Source organism: Callionymus lyra, chromosome 10 (assembly GCF_982586985.1).
Source record: "Callionymus lyra chromosome 10, fCalLyr1.hap1.1, whole genome shotgun sequence".
Taxonomy (NCBI): Eukaryota; Metazoa; Chordata; class Actinopteri; order Syngnathiformes; family Callionymidae; genus Callionymus; species Callionymus lyra.
The window spans coordinates 5599020-5620735 of NC_141827.1; the positions used below are offsets into that span (position 1 = coordinate 5599020).

The window sequence follows — 21716 nt, forward strand, 5'->3', positions numbered from 1 at the left end:
TTTTGCCTTGATTATATAGTTAACCCTTTTTTAAAACTACAACTACTTCAAGAAGTTCTGTCACTGCTCATAATGCTAAGCTATAAGCTAACACTGCTATAAACTAATTGACTTTCTACGACTTTCTACGACTTTTGCATTAAAGTATTTTAGCTACTGGGCTAAATAACACAGGTCTTAGGAAGTTACTTTGCTAGTAGCAGTAGTAGCTTAGCATTGTTGTGGAAATACTGATTGCAATGAAGTATTGTAGTTACTGAGGTTAAAAATAAAAATAGTAGAAAGCTGTCTTGCTAATAGTAGTGTAAGCTTAGCATTATTGTGGAAACACTCATTTCAATAAAGTATTTTAGCTACTGAGGTTAGAAGCAAAAATCGTAGAAAGTAGCTTTGCTAATAGTAGAGGTAGCTTAAGCATTATTGTAGAAATACTCATTGTTGTATAGTATTTTCGCTGCTGAAGTTAATAGCAAAAGTCATAGAAACTAAAAGTAGCTATGCTACAACTATTAATAGTGCTAAAAGTAGTAGCTTAGAATTATTGAGGAAATAGTCATTGCGATAAAGTATTTAAGCTACTGAGGTTAATAACAATTAACATTTTGCTTTGCTAATAGTAGAGGTAGTTTAGCATTATTGTGGAAATATTAATTGCAATAGTATTTTAGCTACTGGGGTTAATAACAAAAAAAATCGTAGACAGTAGCTTTGCTAATAGTAGAGGTAGCTTAGCATTATTGTGGAAATATTCATTGTAATATAGTTTTTTGGCTACTGAAGTTTATAGCAAAAGTCGTAGAAACTAATAGTAGGTATTCTAAAAGTGCTAAAAGTAGTAGCTTAGCATTATTGAGGAAAAAGTCATTGCGATTTAGTATTTTAACAACTGAGGTTAAAAACAAAAATAGTAGAAAGTTGATTTGCTAATATAAGTGTTAGCTTAAAGCTTAGCCTCATGAGTAGTGTCAGAAGTTTGGGAGTAGTAGTTGGTTAAGGAGCTAATCAAAGTTACTAATGAAAGTTATCTAAATGATAATATATGTGATGAACTGTATTCATTACCATGTGACGTTGAACAAAAATGAAGACTCAAAAAAGTGTAGACAATAAATGGAGGGCGACAGAATATCAAGTTACAAGCTGCAAGTTTGAGTTCCCTGAACTCTTTTATACATCTTTGATTAAGTAGTTATAATGGAACATATTTATAAAATAAATTAACTCATAAAATAAGACAAAAATGGCCCAAATTCACCGTCACTGCTGAAAGACCCCAGTCTATGTAGTTAAATGAACACAATATTAAATAATGAACGTATAAATGAAGTTCAAATATTAAATAAAGTCAATTCTCCTTCAGAAACCATGTCTACCGCCGTGACCCAGCAGCTTCCAAAACTTCCAAAAGACGATGAAGAGGAGGAGGAAGAGGAGCAGGGTGAGGAGTTCGTGTTCGACGACTTCTCTGATGATGACAAACTTCCTGACGTCGGGAAAGCCGGCGACTCTGAGCAGCTGTCGAAAGAGGAAGCGGTCAAGCGGTCAGAGGACAAGTCGCCGAGCGACACCGGACCAGTGGTCAGAGGTTCTTCTCCCGCCGGACAGGAGGAGGATCACCACGAGGATGTAGCTTCTCCAGCCACAGCAGGTGAGGCGTTCGAGGCCCGGACGGTTCTGTTTTCAGTACTTTTCTTTTTTGCTTTCCTCGAGTGGATCCAGATTGACGAGGGGAGTTCTGGGTGCGGATCATAGTGGGGGTCGGTTACATAATGATGAGGTCACCGGGGCAGGGATGAAGGGAGGATGCGGGGAATTCAGCCGAAGAGATGACTCGACGGAGAGAAGTATGTGGAGATGGAAGCCGAATAGAGTTGAATCAGGAGGACATATGTGGCGTAGAGACACCAGGGGAACAATGACGCTGTTGTTCGTGCTTCGAGGCTTTGTCTGTTTTCATGTCGAGCAGCTACGAAACCACTTGATCTCGGCCTGTAAATGACATTAAAACCAACCAGTGCCTATCATGAAATACATATTTTAGATTAATCCGGTATGATACAGATACATTAATACAAACTAAAACAATAACAGACACTAAACAACAAAAAATGGATTTTATTTTTTTATTTTTACAAGATTAAGAATATCAAATAAGATACTTTATTAATCAAACAGTTGGGGAAATTAAATTTGTCACAGAAACAATTAAAAATGAATAGATGTAAACATACATATATAAAGAAAGTAAAGTAAATACATCTATATTGAATTTAGCGCAGCCGTTATGAAAGAAACTTTGACTAATTTATCAAGGTTTTAATGATACAAACTTTATTTCCTACAATTCTTCTCTTTCAAAAGTACCATGAAAGGCAGGTTGATGGTTCTCGTCCGAACAAACGATACATTTAAGAACTTTATGTGACGTGATTCGACTCAAACACAGGTTTGTGTGACTCGAACATAATCAAACACGACGGTCAAATAACGCAGATTTGTCGTTGGAAGACTCGGACGGAAGAAAAAGTGAAACCAGAGATCTTTTCTTTTACAAGAACAGAACTATTGCACAAGCAACTTCCTCTTGTGGCCAAAAGTGCAGGACAAACACACTTTTGACGGTTCAAACTCTTTTGTTGAACTCATTTGATTATAATGATGAAGATAATAAAAAGTGATGCTTGTGTTCTGTTATTGTAAAACCAGAACAACCTGCAACATTGTCAAACACTAGAAACAAACATCTATTTAGTGTGACCTTAAATACTCTCTTCCTTCAGTAGGTGTCGCTATATCTTCAGTATTAACTGTCTTCTCTATAACAATAGATTCAGTGTCTGAACCCTTAAATCATTACAATGTTTATCTGTCATATTTGGGCCTGTAATAATAATATAATAATAAAATAATAATAATTTTCAGCTTATTAGTAAACTAGCATGACTTCATGCTAGCTGTTAAGCTGGTCAGTTGCTAGTAAACTCCTTTTTCATTCAGTTAAAGACAAAACGTAACAATATAACTTTATTTATCTTGTGACATGGTAAAAAAAGAGTCCTCTTGTCAAACATGTGAAAACTTGTATACTGTATATTAGCAAACTAGCATGAGTAGTTGCTAACAAAATTGTTTTTATTTTTATTTTAAGAGCAACAGAAAAACAACTTTATTTAACCTGGTTACAAAGGCTAGCTTGATTCATATTGTTAAATGTGTGAAGAGCCTTCAATCAAAAATGTTAGCAAAGTAGCACGACTAGCTGCTAACAAACTTTGTTTCAATCTCTTTAGAATTTTAAAGTGACACAAAAACAACTTTATTTAACTCGTGACATGGTAACACAATAATCAGGTCCTCTTGTAAAAGATTTAAACTAGCAAACTAGCACAGCTAGCTGCTGACAAACTTGTTTCAATCTTTTGAGAATTTTAAGATCAACACTAAAACAAATTTATTTAAATTGATACCAAATGCTAACTTGAGTCCTCTAAGATGTGAATACTTTTTCTTAAAAAATGTGCTTGAAATAATCATAATTTTTCTCACCTTTGTTAGCAAACTAGCACAACCAACTGCAAACAAGCTGTTTTTCAATATTTTTAGAATTTTTAAAGTGACACATAAAGAACTTTATTTAACTTCTGACATGCTAACAAATGCTTGCTTAAATCTCCTTGTAAAATATGTAAAAATGTTCTCTGCAAAATGTGCTTAAAATAACTATTGTTAGCAAACTAGCATGACTAGATACTAACAAACTTGTTTCAATCTTTTTAGAATTTTAAGAGCAACATGAAGACAAAGGTTTTTTCCTTGATAACAAATGCTAGATTGAGTCCACTTGTCAAAGATGTGAAAACCTGTTCTGCAAAATGTGCTTAAAATAACCTAAATTTCGTCGGCTTTGTTAGCAAAGTAGCATGACATACCGCTTACAAACTTTGTTTCAATCTTTTATAATTTTAAAGTGACACATAAACAACTTTATTTAACTTCTGACATGCTAACAAATCCTAGCTTGAATCTACTTGTAAAGATGTGTAAACGTTCTCTGCAAAATGTGCTTGAAATAACTTTTGTTAGCAAACTAGCACGACTAGCTTGTTACAAACTATTTCAATCTTTTAAGTATTTTAGAGCAACAGAAAAATAACTTTATTTAACTTGTGACATGGTAACACAAGGCTAGCTTGGGTCCTCTTGGAGAAGATATGATACTTTCTCTGCAAAATGTGCTTCAAATAACTTTCGTTAGCAAACTAGCATGACTAGCTGGTTACAAACTTGTTTCAATCTTTTAAATATTTCAAGCGCAACACAACAGTTACTTTATTTGACTTGTGACATGGTAACAAATGCTAACTTCAGTCAAATATGTGAGAACTTTTTCTTTAAAATCATCTTGCTCACCTTTGCTAACAAACTAGCATGAGTAGCTGCTAACAAACTTTGTTTTAAATGCATCAAAAACAATCATAGTTAACTTGTTTCTAAATGCTTGAGTTCTCTTGTCAAAGACGTGAAAACTCATTCAGCAGAATTTTCTAAATGACTTGATTTTATCTTCTGAAGAAGGTTCACCATCTGCCTCCTCTCTGTCACACCTGCCATGACAGTCAGTGGAAAAGTAAAAACACTTAAACGAAGGCCTGTCATATTTAAAAACGTCTATAACTGTCGCTTGTCTCACTTTTTTTTTCTTTCTTTTTCACAGATGTTCTCGTTAACGACTCATCCAGCCGGTAAGTTGTTTCTCGGCTTCCTCGCGGTTGGTGAAAATGACGAAATCTGCCGCTCGTCATGTCAAGTGTTCTGTCGTTTCCGTGTCGGCCATGACGGCGTCCTGAGATCGGTTTGTTTGCGGAGGATTGTCGTGGCAGATGGCGGCGGCGGCGGCGACAAACCGAGAGTGATGGCGAAGATGATGTCGCGGTCGCGTAGAGGAGCGAAGAGATTGATGCGTAATGATGCAAAAGAGGACGACAACTGTGGCGGATCAGTTTGAATGACTGCTGAGATGATGCTCCTCCATCCCTCCTTTAATGACTAATAACTTAGAATCATATCAAGCACATACATTTATAATTGTTGACCTTTTTATTCTTTACCATTTTTTTTATCTGAGTTTTATCTGAGTACCACAACATCATCGACACAATATGTGTATTAATTATAACACCGCATCAGCTGATTTAATTGACTTGATCCAATTGAATTGGTCCAATGAAAATGATACGGTGCTGTGACTCAATAGGCTGAACTAAGGACAAAGAACGCCTGCTATTGGTTGATTTCGTAACCAGTACAGGGCTGTGATTGGTCGAAACCGGGGCTGTGTAGTGTGGATAATGTCGCACTTGTTTACGTACTGAAAACCCCTTTGCATTAAACTGAGTCAGTAAACTTGTGACTATTTATTTATTTCATTGGTTTAAATTAACTACATTGATTTTAACTCACTACTCAACATTGTGCCATCCAACCGACAACCAGCAGCAGCTTCCACGATGCTTTGCCGCCCAGCCAACTCATCACAGCTGTCGATCACTTTTGACATAGTGACATAGACATAGAATTTAAATAAGTATTGTGACAAATCAGCCATAAGGTATTAGGGCAGTATAAAAAGGCATCATGGGAGTTTACTGTCTTTGTTAGCACCACAAGTCAGGTTGGTTTTAGAATAAGCACAAAATTCAGTGATCTACAAAAAGCGAAATCGGCTCTTTTAATTCCCAGCTGGTCGATCCAATTAAATCCTTCAGTTCTGTTGCTCAATAAAATTGTTACTACTTCACATATTTTATTTAACGCAAAAAGTAAGCCCTGCAGTATTGACACTACAGACAAAAAGAGGTTTGGCTATGATTGGACCAGCCCTGTACTGGTTAAAAAAAATAAACCAATGAGATGCTTTCCTTGTCATAAGCTCCACCACTTATGAAAAGGAAAGCGTTTCATTGGTCAATTTTTTAAATCTGTGCAGTAGTAACAATTTAGTTGTTCACTTGGTTCAATTAAAACTTTAAGTTAACAACATTTATTTAAACTGACAACGTAACAAAATTGTCCCTTCCTTCTCAACAACCATCTCGGTACGATCTTGGTGACCTTAAAATCTCCCATAATGCTTTGCAGCCCAGGCAACCAATCACAGTCGTCGATCACTTTCGACATAGCGACATTTACGTAGATTTTAAATACAGTATTGTAGCGTTAAAGCAGCGTTGAAAGGCATCATGGGAGTTCACTGTTTCTGTTGTCACCATAAGTACTTTGGGTTCTGTGGTTGTGTTGACGTTAATCTGTCGTTAAAATAATGACAACGATAAGGAATCACAGTCACTGTCTGCAGCTTGATATTTAATATATAATAATAATATAACAGTATTTAAATATATAGTATATGTGAAAATATTAAAAACTTTGAAGCAGATATTCTTTTAATTCAGCAAATTAATTGGCTGGTTGATCCAATGATATCCTCTGGTTCTGCTGGTCAATGGGTGGAGCTTATGAAAAGGGAAGCATCCCATTGGTGCAATTTCTAACTAGTAGGTGGCTTGTCCAATCATAGCTGGACGTAAATGAACATGGTTGCCAGGACTGTGGTGACAATAAAAATGTTTATTTACTTAAAATAATGGTAAAAAATGCCAAAAATTAATGAATGCTAGCAATGCTAACAATTAGCCACCAACTTCTTCCACACTGGTTTTAGGCCATTTACCAAATATCATTATTTCCCTCAGATAACTTCTTCCTAATGATAGAATAGAAGAATAGTTTTGACGCTCACAGTGTGGAAAATGTCATTTGAGGACGTGCTGTGAAGCTGTCGGCGCCAGTGAGACGACAATCAAAGTCTGTCCAAGTAAAATTGCTGGTTAATGGCCTTTTAATGTGATTTAGTTTGTAACAACATAAATAGAATTCAAGTCAAGGATTTGCTTCTTTATCTCGGCTGTACCAGGTTCAGGTTTTAGTTCATTTGTTTCTTATTTTAATTGTATTTATTTATTTATTGAGAGAGAAAGAGAGCGAGAGAGAGAAAGAGAGAGAGAGAGAGAGAGAGAGAGAGAGAAGTCGGATCTGGTCGATCCAGACAACAGCAGCGTTCGTTTAATGACGTATATTTTGAAAGTTTCTCGTTATAAAAAAGAGTTTTTCAATTTTAAACGGCAGAAATCATGGTGAAAATAAGTTTAAGTTAAACTATTGTGTTGATGTAAATGTGCGTTGTTGTGTATTGTGACTCTATTGTATCATCAGTGTGTGTTTGTACAAAACTCTCTTTTCATTGAAGTATTGACATTAGAAAATGATCTTAAGCTCCGCCCACTGAAAACACTTTGTTTTTTTGGAGATGAAATCTTGTTGACCATAACCACACCCACTCTGCTGTGATTGGTCAATCATCAGGTTGTAAATGCGTGTCATCAATCCCGGAAGTCTTCACTTCCAAGGGACTTGTTGTATAAACAAAGCGGGGCATGATCACAGCTGGAGGAGTGAAGCCATTATTACGTCATAATGGACTCTCGTAACCTCTCATTCGCCCAGATTTCAGAGCAACTTTATAAAGAAATAAGTTCAAAACATGGTCATAATCTTGGAGAAGAAGACTTCGACAACATGTCAGGAGAGTTGGAGTTTGAGATCTTTGTTCGTCACTTCCAGTCGTCATTAGAAACATCAGTTTCTGTGACTTCTGTTAATGAGAAAATTAAACCAATTTTTTATTCCATTATGCTTTTGTTTTAAGTGTTTTGATATGATCTTAGTAGTTTTTAAGCCTGATGGGATACAATACATCGGAGATAGCATAATATCTTTGAATACATCAGAACATTTAATTGTGGAATTTAACATTTTAAATGTTAATTCTATGATTTTTCTTTATCGAAAAGGTTTTTTTTTTAGGCAATGGATTCAACGATTTCTATATTGAAAGTTAAATGATTTCTTTTAATGAAAAGAAAAATGGAAATTAAATATAATTAATGTTTTATTTGTTACTTATCTAGTTTAATTCTAGTTTCAACAATTGAAAAATACATATCATGTTTTTTTTTTTTTAATTTACAGTCTTTTAAATTCAATAAAATATATTGGTATATTAGTGCAACCAAACAAAACTTTACAAGTTAAAACATATCGATTTATAGAAATGTACTTTTTTTTAGAATTAGAATATCAATTATCAAAAACTCTATGTGTATAAAAATCCATTAAATTTGAACCTTTTTGTGCTAAAAACCAACAAATTCAACCTTTCAATATAGGAAATAATGATAATAATAATAAATTGCATTTAGGACACTTTACAAAATTAAATCAAAGAAAATGAAACCACAGAAAACAACACAAACAAACATAGTATTGAATTAAATTAAACAATTCAATGCTTAAAAAAAACATCTATTTCAATAAGAAATTCAACTTTTTCAATCTTAAAATCAACCGTTCTGATGTTATGTAAGTCAATAGTGATGCTGTGTTAAAGAGACCAGAGAGCTGCTCCTACATGTGAGCAACTCTCTGGTCTCCCTTTTTCCAGCGGTTGCTTCATCACCTGGAAACGTCCCGAGGGTAACAGCGAGCTCCGGGAATGGAACGCGGTCCCTCCTGGGGGGTCAAAGAGCCAAACCAACATTTCTGCCTCGATATACTCCCTCGCATTCATCGCCTCCTCCTCCTCCTCCTCCCTCGCGATTTACGGCTTCATTAACCTGTCGCCGCGTCACAAAGGTTACCGTGACGACCCTGCCCTCGGAACCAGGAGTGCAACTTTTTCTCAACTTTATCGCCTTTTTTTTTACACAGCAGGATTTGACACCTTTGCCCTTCAGAGGAGGAGAAACTAATCTGCTGGACTTTATTGAACACATTTATTTTGCTTGTTTTTTTTTGTGTGTGTGAGACCTCTTCACCTCGGCGAGCTGTGGAGGGAGAAGTTTGTGTGTGTGTGTGTGTGTGTGTGTGTGTGTGTGTGGAAATAATGAGGCAACATGGTGCAAATAGTTCATCCTAATTGGAGTCAAGTGTGGAGTAAAAATTAAGGATGTATGGAATATGTTCTTGGAGCAGATTTATGGCCCGAGGACAAACTCTCTGCTCCAGTGTGGTCAGCACAAAGATGCGAGGCGGTGCCAGGCCGGGGTCGAGGGGGCAGCAGTGGAGCTGAACCGTGGCGGCCCGTGACGCCCGGCGCTCCTGCTGCAGGGAGTGGAAGCAGATGGGATGGAGGCTGAGATTTGCATTCAGGCGGCTGCGCTCCTTCTCCCTTCGGCTTCGATCATTTGCATCGAAAAATGACTCCCGAGTCTCTCCTTGAGCTCCGTGACTCGACGCCGGCGTGAAAATGTTGTGCAGGAGAAAGAAAAGATGCGGCAGGAATCGATGCATGTGTCGCCGCCGCTCTCTTCTCTCTTCTTTCTCTTTATTTCTTCACCTCCGCCATCAGGTTGACGATCATTTATGTGCTAAAAACATCTCGACAAACGTCTCCTTGTGTTGTTGTTGTTGTTGTTGTTGTGGGCGGAGTTGGTTTTCTTGTCATGATGGAGGTTATTGATGTTTTTCTTCTTCTTCTGCGCCGACAAAAGAACGTTTTTGTCGTTTCTTTCAATTCAATCTGTTTCTGATGGATGTTTGGATTGAGGTTTACTTAAAGCTGTACATTTATGTGTACAAACCGTCAATCAATAAAGATTAATGTGACCTTTAAAGATTATAAGCTTATGTTGTACAGTATATTTAGAGTGATAGTAATATTATTAATGTAGTATATATGTGTAAATATTATGTATTTATATGGATTATTTATAAAGTAAATATAAAGTAATTAAGTAAATATATGTTGTATGTATGTTTGTAAATGTATGTATTTACGCTATATTATATTATAAGTAATGGTAAAATAAGTATGTATATGTAGTATTTTTAATAGTCCATATACATGTATTGTGTTGATGTTATTTATTGCCATGAGTGCTTATTTATTATGTATTTTTATGGATATACATGAAAGTAAGTAAGTAAGTAAGTAAGTAATTTTTATTTGTATACAATTTTCCAGACCAGGGTCACAAAACGCTTAAACAATCAAAACAATATTCAATAAAGTATATACTTTAAAGATCAAGATAAAACTGATAACACAACAGGAATGTATGTGCAGAAATATTTGATACAATCTGAATAATAGTAAAGAAAGGGGCTATAAAAGTTAAATAAAGTATTTTATTAAAAGTATTTTATTAAAAATAAAAGTATTTTTCTTTGTTCTACTCCTTAGTTGAATATATCTCTCTATATATAATATAGTGGGGTGTTTTTTATCTTCTTTTTTGGCTTCATTTTTTAAATTTCTTTCAATTGTACGTAGTAATAATTAAATATGAAATAAATACATTAATTCATTCATAAGATAATAAATATATATAATAAAACTTATATAGAGACTTTTTAAATTAATTAAACTGACGTTGAAGGAGTTTTAATGAGAGTTTTGATGGACAAACATAGAATTATTTAGTTTTTTATCGCAATTATATTCATATTCCTGGTAAAAATACATTTTGTTCGTTCCAAACCCTGAATGTGAAGTTTGTGAAAATACTTCTCGGATACTGCTGAGTCAGCACGAGACCTGGGCTGGTTTACTCTTCTTCACTCAAATTTACAAATTTAATTGAAATCGATTGATGATCTAGTCTTTTTTCTTCAAAATAAAGCATATATCAGACATTAATAATCAATGCAAAATGAATAAAAAAAGGAAAACTAACATTACGAATTAAGACAAAAAAAAAAGAAGTTACTATATTTAATGCTAAATTTCCGTGTACTATTTCCTATTTATTTTTTATTGATATGTTTATGTTGTTTCACCATACCTGGGCACTCAGCACATACACACACCATGAAAACAAGAGTAAAGCACTCTATAAAAATGACTTACTTACAAATATTACTTACTTACTTACACTGACTACGCTCAGAGAGGCTACAGTGCCCTCTAGTGGCTGGAGTGACTATCAAATGTCTTTTATTTGCGTGTCCGAGTCAGTAAAAGTCAAAGAACGGGGATCATATTTCATCCAAACACATCATTTCGCTCGGGTTATTGTTCCCACAAAGTTTTAATGACACGTGTCTGTTCGCATCCCTCGGGGAGAACTTCTTGCGTTTAAGAATGCCAGAGGTGCAACGAGGCGTTTAAATCCTTGTCTTTTCTGGTCACGACTTTCTTTCTTTCCCACTTTTTGCATAACAACCACTTTACCTGGACGAGTGGCCGGGGCGGAAAGCTAATGCTCTGCAAGATTGCTGAATACAGATAGCTTATTTCCGCGGCTACTTGGGTGTGGAGAAGTCGTGCGGTCCGCCTTCGGTTCTTGATGACGGCGCTTTCTGCGCATTACTGTGGCGGCGCGTCCTGTGTGCAGATGAGGCGTCCATCACTCCGGCCTGTGGTGGCGCCGAGGAGCTCGGATGACGGACACATTGAATTAGAGAGACGCTTTGTTGAGTTGGTTCTTCAGAGGTTTCCATCGCTCATCTATGAAAGTAGATCAACTCACACTATAACTCAAACTCATGTGTGTTGTTGTGATGTGTGACTCAATTGTATCATCAGTGTGTGTTTGTACAAAACTCTCTTTTCATTGAAATATTGACAAAAATCATCTTAAGCTCCGCCCACTGAAAAACAACTTTTTTTTCCTGGAGATTAAATCTTGTTTATCAAAAACCACACCCACTCTGCTGTGATTGGTCAAGCGTGGAGGTTTAGTGGTTCTAGTGATCAGTGACTCAAGGTTTGACTTGTACCGGTTATTTGATACTCGGGATTTGAATCTGACTAGTCATCTGTGACTCAAGAGTCAACTTGGACTCGTGATTTGTGACTCGGTGGTTAACTTTAGCTTTGACTTGGACTAGTTATTAGTGACTCAAGAGTCAACTCGGACTCGGAATTTGTAAGTTAAGACTTGACTTTGACTAGTGATTTTTGACTTAAGTGTCGACTGAGACTAGGAATTTGTGACTCGTAAGTTGATAAGAGAATTAACTTAGACTCGTGACTCAACACTTGACTTGGACTAGTGACTAGTGACACGAGAGTCGACTTGGACTCGTTGTTGAGAGTTGATTCAAGACTTGTGATCTGTGACTCGAGTTTTGACTCGACTTATGACTTATTTTTTGTAAAGCGTGGAGGTTTGTCACCGCGTGTCATCGACCCGGGAAGTCTCCACCCCCAAAGGGACTCGTTGTATAAACAAAGCGGGGTGTGATTACAGCTGGCAGGAGGAGGAGTGAAGACATTGTTATGTCATAATGGACTCTCGTAACCTCTCGTTCGCCAAGATTTCAGGGCAACTTTACAAAGTAATGAGTTCAACTGTTAAAATATTCTGGGATTTAAAAAAAAAAAGAGAAAAACAAAAAGGTTGAATTAATCAATAAATAAAATGTAGGAAAAACACATTTTCAACCATTGTCACTGTTTAACCATCAGGGAATTTGTTAAATAACAGAATGACTTGCACAAAAAATGATGCAAAGTGTGAAACAAGTTGAAATCTGATCATATCATTAAGTGAATATGTCATAAATGTAGTTTATACATTTTTTCAGTGAATGTTTTAGGAAACGTGGTCATAGGAAGAGGAAAGTTAACTTCGGTTGCTCCTGATCACCATCAGGATGTAGATGTTTTTTCATTTATTCGTGGTTCACACAAACACGTTTGTACAATTTTAAGTTCCTTAATGGCGAAGTACATGATTCAAAAATGAACACTTCTGAGATGATGTATTATAAAGAGATGTATTATTCTGTATGATCTTGAACTGCAGTTTGTGCCTGAAGTCCATCCAAGCTTAGATGACCTTTGACACGCCTGCACTATTACACAACAAATGCTTCCATGAGATTTTAAATACTCTTCTTCTAAAACTGCAGATATTTCAGCCACAATAAGAAGCTCAAGGAAGAAGAAAAGGATCGAAAACCACTTTATTTGTGAGATAATTGAAGGCTTGACGAGTCAGTTACTGCTGATGAAGCTTCTATGTTTACGAGTCTCTCTTGACCGAGTCAATACTCATTCATCGAATCATCTAAACCCTGTTAAAACCATGATGTTCTCTGCTTACCGACATAGTTCCCATGAGCAATGGTGTCGGCGAGCAGCTGTACTCGCTAGTACTCATTAGAATGATCATTTGAAGTGTAGAAATACAGCATATTGTTCAAAATCATAAATATATTATTAAGGAAAAATACAATTAATTTGCTGCACAATTAACTTCTTTCTTAACCCTTGTGTTATCTCTGGGTTTTCGGGCCTCCGGGTCACCTTGACCCTGAGACATGTTAACACAAGTTAAAGTAACTCAAGAGTCGATTGGGACTAGTGATGTGTGACTCAAGACTTGACTAGTACTAGTTACTTGTGACTCAAACTTAGTATTTGTTTCTCGAGACTCGACTTTTGAAATGTGACTCGAGAGTTGACTCGGGACATGAATAGGACTAGTGATTTGACACTTGAGTGTTGACAAGTATTAGTTATTTGTGACTCGAGAGTTGATACGAGACTCAACTTGGACTTGTGTCTCGAGACTTGACTGGTACTAGTGATCAGTGACTCAAGACTTGACTTGTACTTGTTATTTGTGACTCAGGATTTGAATCTGACTAGTCATCTGTGACTCAAGAGTCAACTCGGACTCCTGATTTGTGACTCGGTGGTTGACTTGAGCTTTGACTTGGACTAGTTATTAGTGACTCAAGAGTCAACTCGCACTCGGAATTTGTAAATTAAGACTTGACCTGGACTAGTGATTTTTGACTTAAGTGTTGACTGAGATTAGGAATTTGTGACTCGTAAGTTGATAAGAGAATTGACTTAGACTCGTGACTCAACACTTGACTTGGACTAGTGACTAGTGACACGAGAGTCGACTTGGACTCGTTATTAAGAGTTGATTCAAGACTAGACTCAGACTTGTGATCTGTGACTTGAGTTTTGACTCGAGAGTCGACTCAAGACGTGACTCGGACTAGTGATTTGTGACACGTGAATTGACTTCTACTGGTTATTTGTGACTAGGGATTTGATACTCAACAGTCGACTTATGACTTATGGTTTATGACTCGAGATTCAACTCTGACTAGTAATTTGTGACTCCCTAGTTGACTCGAGACTTGACTTAGGCTAGTTATTAGTGACTCGAGAATTGACTCGGACGTCAAAATATCCAAACCGTTAAAGAAAAATATATGTAAAATACAGATCAGAAATCTATTTAGAATAAAGCTAATGTTTCTCTACTGAAAGTAAAATATCCATAATTTTAATGAATATCGTGAAGTTTTACTTCATTCTGACCCGACGATCATTATTTGTCTGTATTTCTATATATATTTTCGTTTGCATAGTTTCAACTTGAAACTGTTTATTTATTGTTCTTCAGAGAAAAAATGCTATCAGTCTTTGCTTGGCTAAGAGCGAAGTATTCGTGCCGCCGCCCCTGACCCGAGGCTCCCCTTCCTCTCGCTGATACCGGCCGTTAATGAGGCCCATGTTTGCCTGAACCGTGTCCGGGTCTTTCCAGGTCCTCCACAGCCGTGGACGTCACCGCAGTAGAAGAAGAAGATCTTCCCACTCAGGGCGACTCGGGACGCGAGGACGAGGAGACTGCCAAGGAGAGCGTGGAGCCCGGGGACGGTTCCAAAGGTAGGGAAGCGAATTACATTGACGCGGGAATGATTCACCTTCAGTCGCACGGCTGGAGTTCAATTTCAAAGATTAAACCTGAGCTCGCCCCGAGATCCGGCTTCAATTCTTCTGCTCGCACGGTTGTACCGATGAAAAAGTCCATTGTTGTCTCCTCCAGGATTTCACAGTCATTGTTGCAGGCTACGATACTTTTACTAGCAGCTCTTATAAAAAAGTTTAGTCAGTACTTTAAAAGTACATTTATAGCTACAAGCATCCATAGAGAGATATTCTTTACAATACTTCGTCTCATGAACGTATAGAAATAACTTCCTCCTGTGGCCTTCAGGTGGAGAAAGAATACGTTTAAATGGAGATTTCGGTGAAGCTCAAAACAACTGATCCTCCAGTGGCTCGATGGACACAACTTTAGCACGATTTTTTTTATTATATCCAACTTGGAGGAAGCCTGGGGCGAACCCGCTGCACACTGAAGAGCTTATATCTCTCAGTTGAACCCAGTAAGGCCGGAAAAAACTTCTGGACATGTCGAATAAATACATATATTATCGAGATTTGTTGTGTTGTGTTATTTCAGAGTAATCTGTTCTTTTTTTTTAGAGTTATAGTCAAAAATGTTTGTTCATTTTAATGTAGTGACTGGAGCTCAGTTGTCTTCATCTTCGTCCAAAAAAAGACACTTACAGATCGCACAATGTCTTCAGTCTACACTGAAAGCGCTTGCGGTATTTCGATTTACTGTTTCACTACTCATTGTGTTGAAATACTGGATCACGTGGCACCTGTTAAATCGAACTTGAAAATTCAGAAAAAACGGTGCCCTTGGACGAATTAAGATCTCCTGAGTCTGAAGAGACTTTGTCGAAAGACTGAGCGTCTCTGGAAGTCCACTAAACTTGAGGTGCATAGACTTCACCTCAGGGATCTGATGACTTCTTATAATGAGATGGTAGAAACTGCTAGATCTGATTACATCAGAAAACTGGTAGCAGCAAATAATAAAAACCCCAAAGTGTTGTTTGACACGATTAATTCTCTGGTGTCTCCTGCTCCTCAAATCACGCCTGTCTTCTGTGAAGCTGACAGCAATGCATTGTTGAGATTTTTCATTGACAAAATTAAATTGATCAAAGAGAAAATCTCTCCCCCTTTGTTTGGAACCCCTGCTGTCACTGAGCCCCTCTCCTCCTCTTGGTCTTCCTTCAGTGCTAATGTTTCTTAGATGACGTCCTTCCTTGTAGGCTTTTTATCAAAGTATTTGATGTAATTGGCCCCTGGGTTACCAATACGGTGAACCTCTCCCTTTCCACAGGGGTTTTTCCCAATGCATTTAAACATGCCATTGTGGAGCCTCTGCTCAAAAAGCCAGGCTTAGACCCAACTGACCTCAGTAATTTCAGGCCTATTTCTAAGCTCCCTTTCTTGTCCAAGATCTTGGAAAAGGTTGTGTCTGAGCAGATGTCTTTGTTCCTGGATCAGAGCGACATCCATTAGAAGTTTCAGTCTGGCTTCCGTAAACATCACTCTACGGAGACAGCTTTACTGAAGGTGTCCAGTGACATCATGATGTCGGCTGACTCTGGTAAATTCACTGTTCTGGTTCTCTTGGATCTGTCCTCAGCCTTTGACACAGTTGATCACCAGATCCTGCTGAAAAGACTGAGGGATGAAGACTGTCTGGGTCTGTGTTAGAATGGTTCTCATCATACCTTTCTGGGCGCAGTTTTAGTGTATCTGCCAATCAAATGAGGTCTGAATCGGCAGATCGATTGTGTGGAGTCCCTCAAGGTTCTGTTCTTGGTCCTTTATTGTTTTTGCTGTACTTGATTCCCCTCTGTAAAAACATTCAGAGATTTCCTGATGTTTCTTATCACATTTTTACTGATGACATCCAGCTCTACTGCTCTTTTGATCCAACTGAGCCCCAGAGGCTGAACAGCTTAGTCAATTGTTTGCTAGAAATCAAACAATGAGTGAAAACACTTTGCAGCTAAATGTGGACAAAACTGAAACACTGGTGATTGCTCCTGATGATAAGGTTCCAGGGTTGAGTCAGTACTTGGGTGACTTAGGTCAGTCTGTCAAACTGAGCCTGAGAAACCTGGGTGTGGTTTTTGATAAAGACATGTCTCTAGTTAAACACTGCAGAAAACTGACCAGAAACAGTTTCCTTCAAATGAGAAAAATCTCTAAACTTAGGAAAATGTTGTCACAACATGATCTGGAGCTTGTAATCCATGTGTTTGTTTCTTCTCGCCTGGACTATTGTAACATACATTGTATTGTTTTCATAAATTAACAAGAAGGATGTGTCTCGCCTGCAGTTGATTCAAAACTCTGCAGCGAGAATTCTGACCCGCTCAAGTAGAAGAACTCTTTTTCTCCGAGAACATTTCTCCGATCCTTAAAACTCAAGAAACATCTTAAGACATTTTTATTTGAGACTCCTGTGTTTGTCTCTGTGTTATCTTGATCTTTAAAGTATATCTTTTATTGGATATTGTTTTGATTGTTTAAGCGCTTTGTGACCCTGGTCTGGAAAAGCGCTATAGAAATACAAATTACTTACTTACTTACTTACGGTTTATATTGCGTGCTACTGTTTAAATGTTTGACATGAGCGAGCGTGAAAATGTAGACTTGTTTTATTATTTTTTTTTTTTACAGACGAGCATTATGGAAGTATTTGGATGTTTTTAAGTGTATTTTTGGACAAAGATGAAGACAACTGAGCTCCAGTCGCTACATTAAAATGAACAAACATTGTTGTCTATACTGGACTTAAGGTTAAGGGGTGATATACCCTCATGTCGACTAAGGAATGGGATTATTCTCAGACTACTCCGAAAATGGGAAGAGTTTTTGTCGGAACAATTTCTTGTCGAGGCTTCAGTACAAGATGGATTTTACAGACGAGCAGTATATGGAGGTATTTGGAGGATTTTAAGTGTCTTTTTGGACACAGAAAAGTAAGCGCCGGTCGCTCCAAATAGACACGGATTACTCGGAGAATAATCCCAACCCTTCGTCGACGTGACGGTGAGTAGAAATCGAGTGATGCATTGTGGGTGAACTATCCCTTTAAGAGAGAAAACACTTTCACCTCATATCATAGATGGTATTTTGATGCATTAAAGCGAGAGGCTCTGTTGTGTGTAACACTGAGTGTCATTAACACAACATCACACTGCGCCGCTCGTGTCGTGAGTCATTGAGACAGAACGTCTACACACTCAACATTCACGACACATCCCGACACGCGCACACTGTGATGATTTGATTTCTACACCGCCGTGAATCCAATTAATCCAGAATGAGCATCAATAGGGAACCATTTGCACGCCGAAAATTTGCTTTTGGATTTGGACTCTGTCAGCGCTTCTGCTGGGATGTAGAGGCAGAAGGTGCTGGAGACGCTGCACAAGATTTTCTTATCAACGGTTGTGAGGCTGTGACAGATTAATGTATGTTATGTAATGTATGGATCAGTTCGTTTTATGCTGCTTACTTTTAGTAGTTTGGTTATTTTTTGTGTAATCCTAAATATGAAAACATCACTAACATTAATTTACCTGAAACGAATTGAGTTTAAATATATATATTTTATTACTTCTACTACTAATTCTAATTCTTCTACTCCCACTACTATTTATTCTACTACTACTTCTACAAATTCTTACTACTTATTCTAAGCCTAATACTAATTCTACTAGTAATTTTAAAACTTCTACTACTAATTCTACTTCTTCTTCTCCCGTTATAAATTCTTAAACTACTTCTACTTCTAGTACTAATTTTATTACTTTTTCTTCTACTAACTCTAGTACTTCTTCTAGTCCAACTATTACTACTTCTTCTAATTCTTGTACTACTTTTTAGTCTACTATAAATTCCACGACTACTTTTAATACTTGTACTTCTAGTAATACTTCTTCTTCTACTTCTACTACTACTTTTTCTACTTATACTACTTATACTTCTACTGCTACTACTTCTACTCCCACTACTACTACTTCTTCTACTTATACTACAAATTCTACTTCTTCTACTACGTATATATATATATATATATTAAAAAAAACGTCACAGTGACACTACAATTAACTTACAGACCCTCACCCTTTGTTAGCCAAAAAGACACTTAAAACCTCCAAATACCTCCAAACTGCTCGTCTGTAACGTCCATCTTGTATTGAAGCTTCCAAAAAAACTGAAATAAGTTTATATATTAAGTTTTATTGGAGGCTACAGTCGCTACATTAACATGAATAAACATTTTTTGTCTATAACTCTAAAAAGAACAGATTACAAACATTTGTCGACACGAGGGTGAGCAGAAAATATATGATGAATTTTGGGTGAACTATCCCTTTAATAAACTTACTTTAACGATATTTTCACTGAAACTTTGTTGACAACTCTACCTGCGATAAAATATGTAATTATTCGACAGTGTGCAGCGGGTTCGCCCCAGGCTTCCTCCAAGTTGGATATAATTAAAACAAGGTTGTGTCCATCGATCCACTGGAGGATCAGTTGTTTTGAGCTTCACCGAAATCTCCATTTGAACGTATTATTTCTCCACCTAAAGGCCACAGGAGGAAGTTATTTCTATACCTTCAAGAGACGAAGTATTGTAAAGAATATCTCTCTATGGATGCTTGTAGCTATAAATATACTTTTAAAGTAGTGACTAAACTTTTTTATAAGAGCTGCTAGTAAAAGTATCATAACCTGCAACAAATACTGTGAAATCCTGGAGGAGACAACAATGGACTTTTCATTAAAACCCAAAATATATACGAGTAAGTACATAAGTATATAACTACTCAGAGAGCGCAGACCTCCGTCAAACACAAAATGACACAGCATTGTTTATTTGATTAATATAATTAGATTTATTCGTGAGCATTTCACGTTGTATTCCATTGCAATGATCTGACTTGGCCAGCAGGTGGCATTAGCGCCACAGAGCTCACTTGAGAAAAGGCGGATCGATGTCATGGAGCGATAAATGCTTCAAAAGATTTGTAGATCCAGCTTGTCATTCGGAATGTTTCCATCCGTTTCTCACCGTCAACGTTTCCTGCGACTTGAAACGAACCGCGATTATTCAAGTCAGCGCAGCTTAGTTTGTATTCCTATCAACGCATCGCGATGCGTTCAAGAGCCCTTCGATCGTGTCCGGCACGAGCGCGTATTGAACGACTTCCTCTCCTCTTTGTGCGAGATTCGTCATTAACTGCTTCCTGAGTGTTGCTGCCTAATTTAGCTCGCTGAGCTTTATTGATCAGCTTTTTAAACTGCCATTTGTCTGCAACACCTTCTGCTAATCCTCGGCAGCCGTCGCTGCTTTTCAATTAATCTGATCGCAGAGTTCAGTCCTGGAATAAAAAATAACCTTGGACTCCATCCAGAAGACGAACAAAGCGAAAGTGATTTCTTTTTTTTTCTTTTTTTCTTCCATGACGAAAGAGGATTATCTTGACAAATGTTCTTTCTATGGCACTCGCTTCTTCTCAGTGTATTCAGAGAGGATTGGGATGGAAGAAGAAAAACAACTGGATTTAGTTTATCGTGCTGATAATCTACCTTTGTTGAGAGTGGCAGCGACTCCAGGGATCTTATTATTCAACGTGTTCGGACCAAAACGACTTAAAAGTGGGAGAAAGTATCTGCCTGTTGTAAACAAGTTTAAAGTCTAGTGTTGTAACATAACATTTTTACTAGTTTACAAGTTTATCTTTTGATTAAACTTGACTGAAACTAATACTTCTTATTCTACTACTTCCACTACTTCATCTTCTTCTACTACTAATTATACTTCTACTTCTACTAGTTCTTATACTACTTCTACTTCTACTACTAATTCTTCTGCTTCTACTAATTGGTATACTACTTATTCTACTTCTACCACTTCTACTACTAATTATTCTTCTATTAATACTTATACTACTAATTCTACTTCTACTACTAATTCTACTACTTATTCTACTCCTACTACTACTTATTATTCTACTACTACTTATACTAATTATTATGCTACTTATACTCCCTTTTCTACTTCTACTAGTTCTTCTACTACTTCTACATCTACTACTAATTCTACTACTAATTTGACTATTTCTACTACTAATTATACTTCAATACTTCAATATACTTAATTATACTCCCACTACTACTTCTTATTCTACTTCCACTACTTTTACTGCTACTTTTTATTCTACTCCCACTACTACTTCTTATTCTACTTCTACTGCTACTACTTATTAATTCAAGTTTAAAAATACCCAAACGTTCATATACATTTTCCTAATTTTTCACAATTTATACAAGCACTTTGTATCTTGAAGAATCTGGCTATATGATACGTATCATGATACGGGGTCAATGCTACTGTAGTAACAAGAATATATTTGTAGTATTGTCCAGTACTTGACTCTGGTGTTGTGATAGTGTAGTAACAAGTATATATGTGTAGTATTGTCCAGTACTTGACTCTGGTGTTGTAGTATTTACAGACCACGTGACTCTTGACGAAGTCGTAACTGCTTTCATTTGTTTTGAAACCAAAATATGTCCAAACATCATCTTTAAAAGCTGCTGGACTCACTGTATCCTCTAGTCCTCAGTCATCACCGGATTTATTGTGATGACTGCTGCCATTTAGCGGCCGGAAGTTTAATTGCAACACAAAAATGAACGAAGGCTGTGAATACTGTATGTAGATGTTAATTGTGAAGTCCATTGTATCCTCTCGTCCTCAGTCATCGCTGGAATCTCCTGGGATTTCATTTATCCTTTAGCTGCGGAGGACGTAATGTCTGCTGCCATCTAGAGTCTGGAAGTTTAATTGCAACACCAAAATGAACGAACCCTGTGAATATTTTCATGTTATTTGTAAAAAACTAAAAATTGAGTTTTGATTATTTTTATACAGTTCATTGAATTGTAAACC

The 21716-nt window shown here is 37.0% G+C and overlaps 1 protein-coding gene across 2 annotated transcripts in view; it reads left to right on the forward strand.

Annotated features, from left to right (window-relative positions):
* The window catches only part of arhgef10la (Rho guanine nucleotide exchange factor 10 like a), a 218917-nt gene that overhangs the window by 17941 nt on the left and 179260 nt on the right, over positions 1-21716 (forward strand). For both annotated transcript variants that reach the window (XM_087800820.1, XM_087800821.1), the window contains exons 2-4: positions 1361-1648; positions 4715-4742; positions 14634-14755. In XM_087800820.1, the coding sequence (XP_087656946.1) occupies positions 1366-1648; positions 4715-4742; positions 14634-14755 (433 nt within the window). In that variant the 5' untranslated portion in view covers positions 1361-1365. The remainder of the gene's footprint in view (positions 1-1360; positions 1649-4714; positions 4743-14633; positions 14756-21716) is intronic.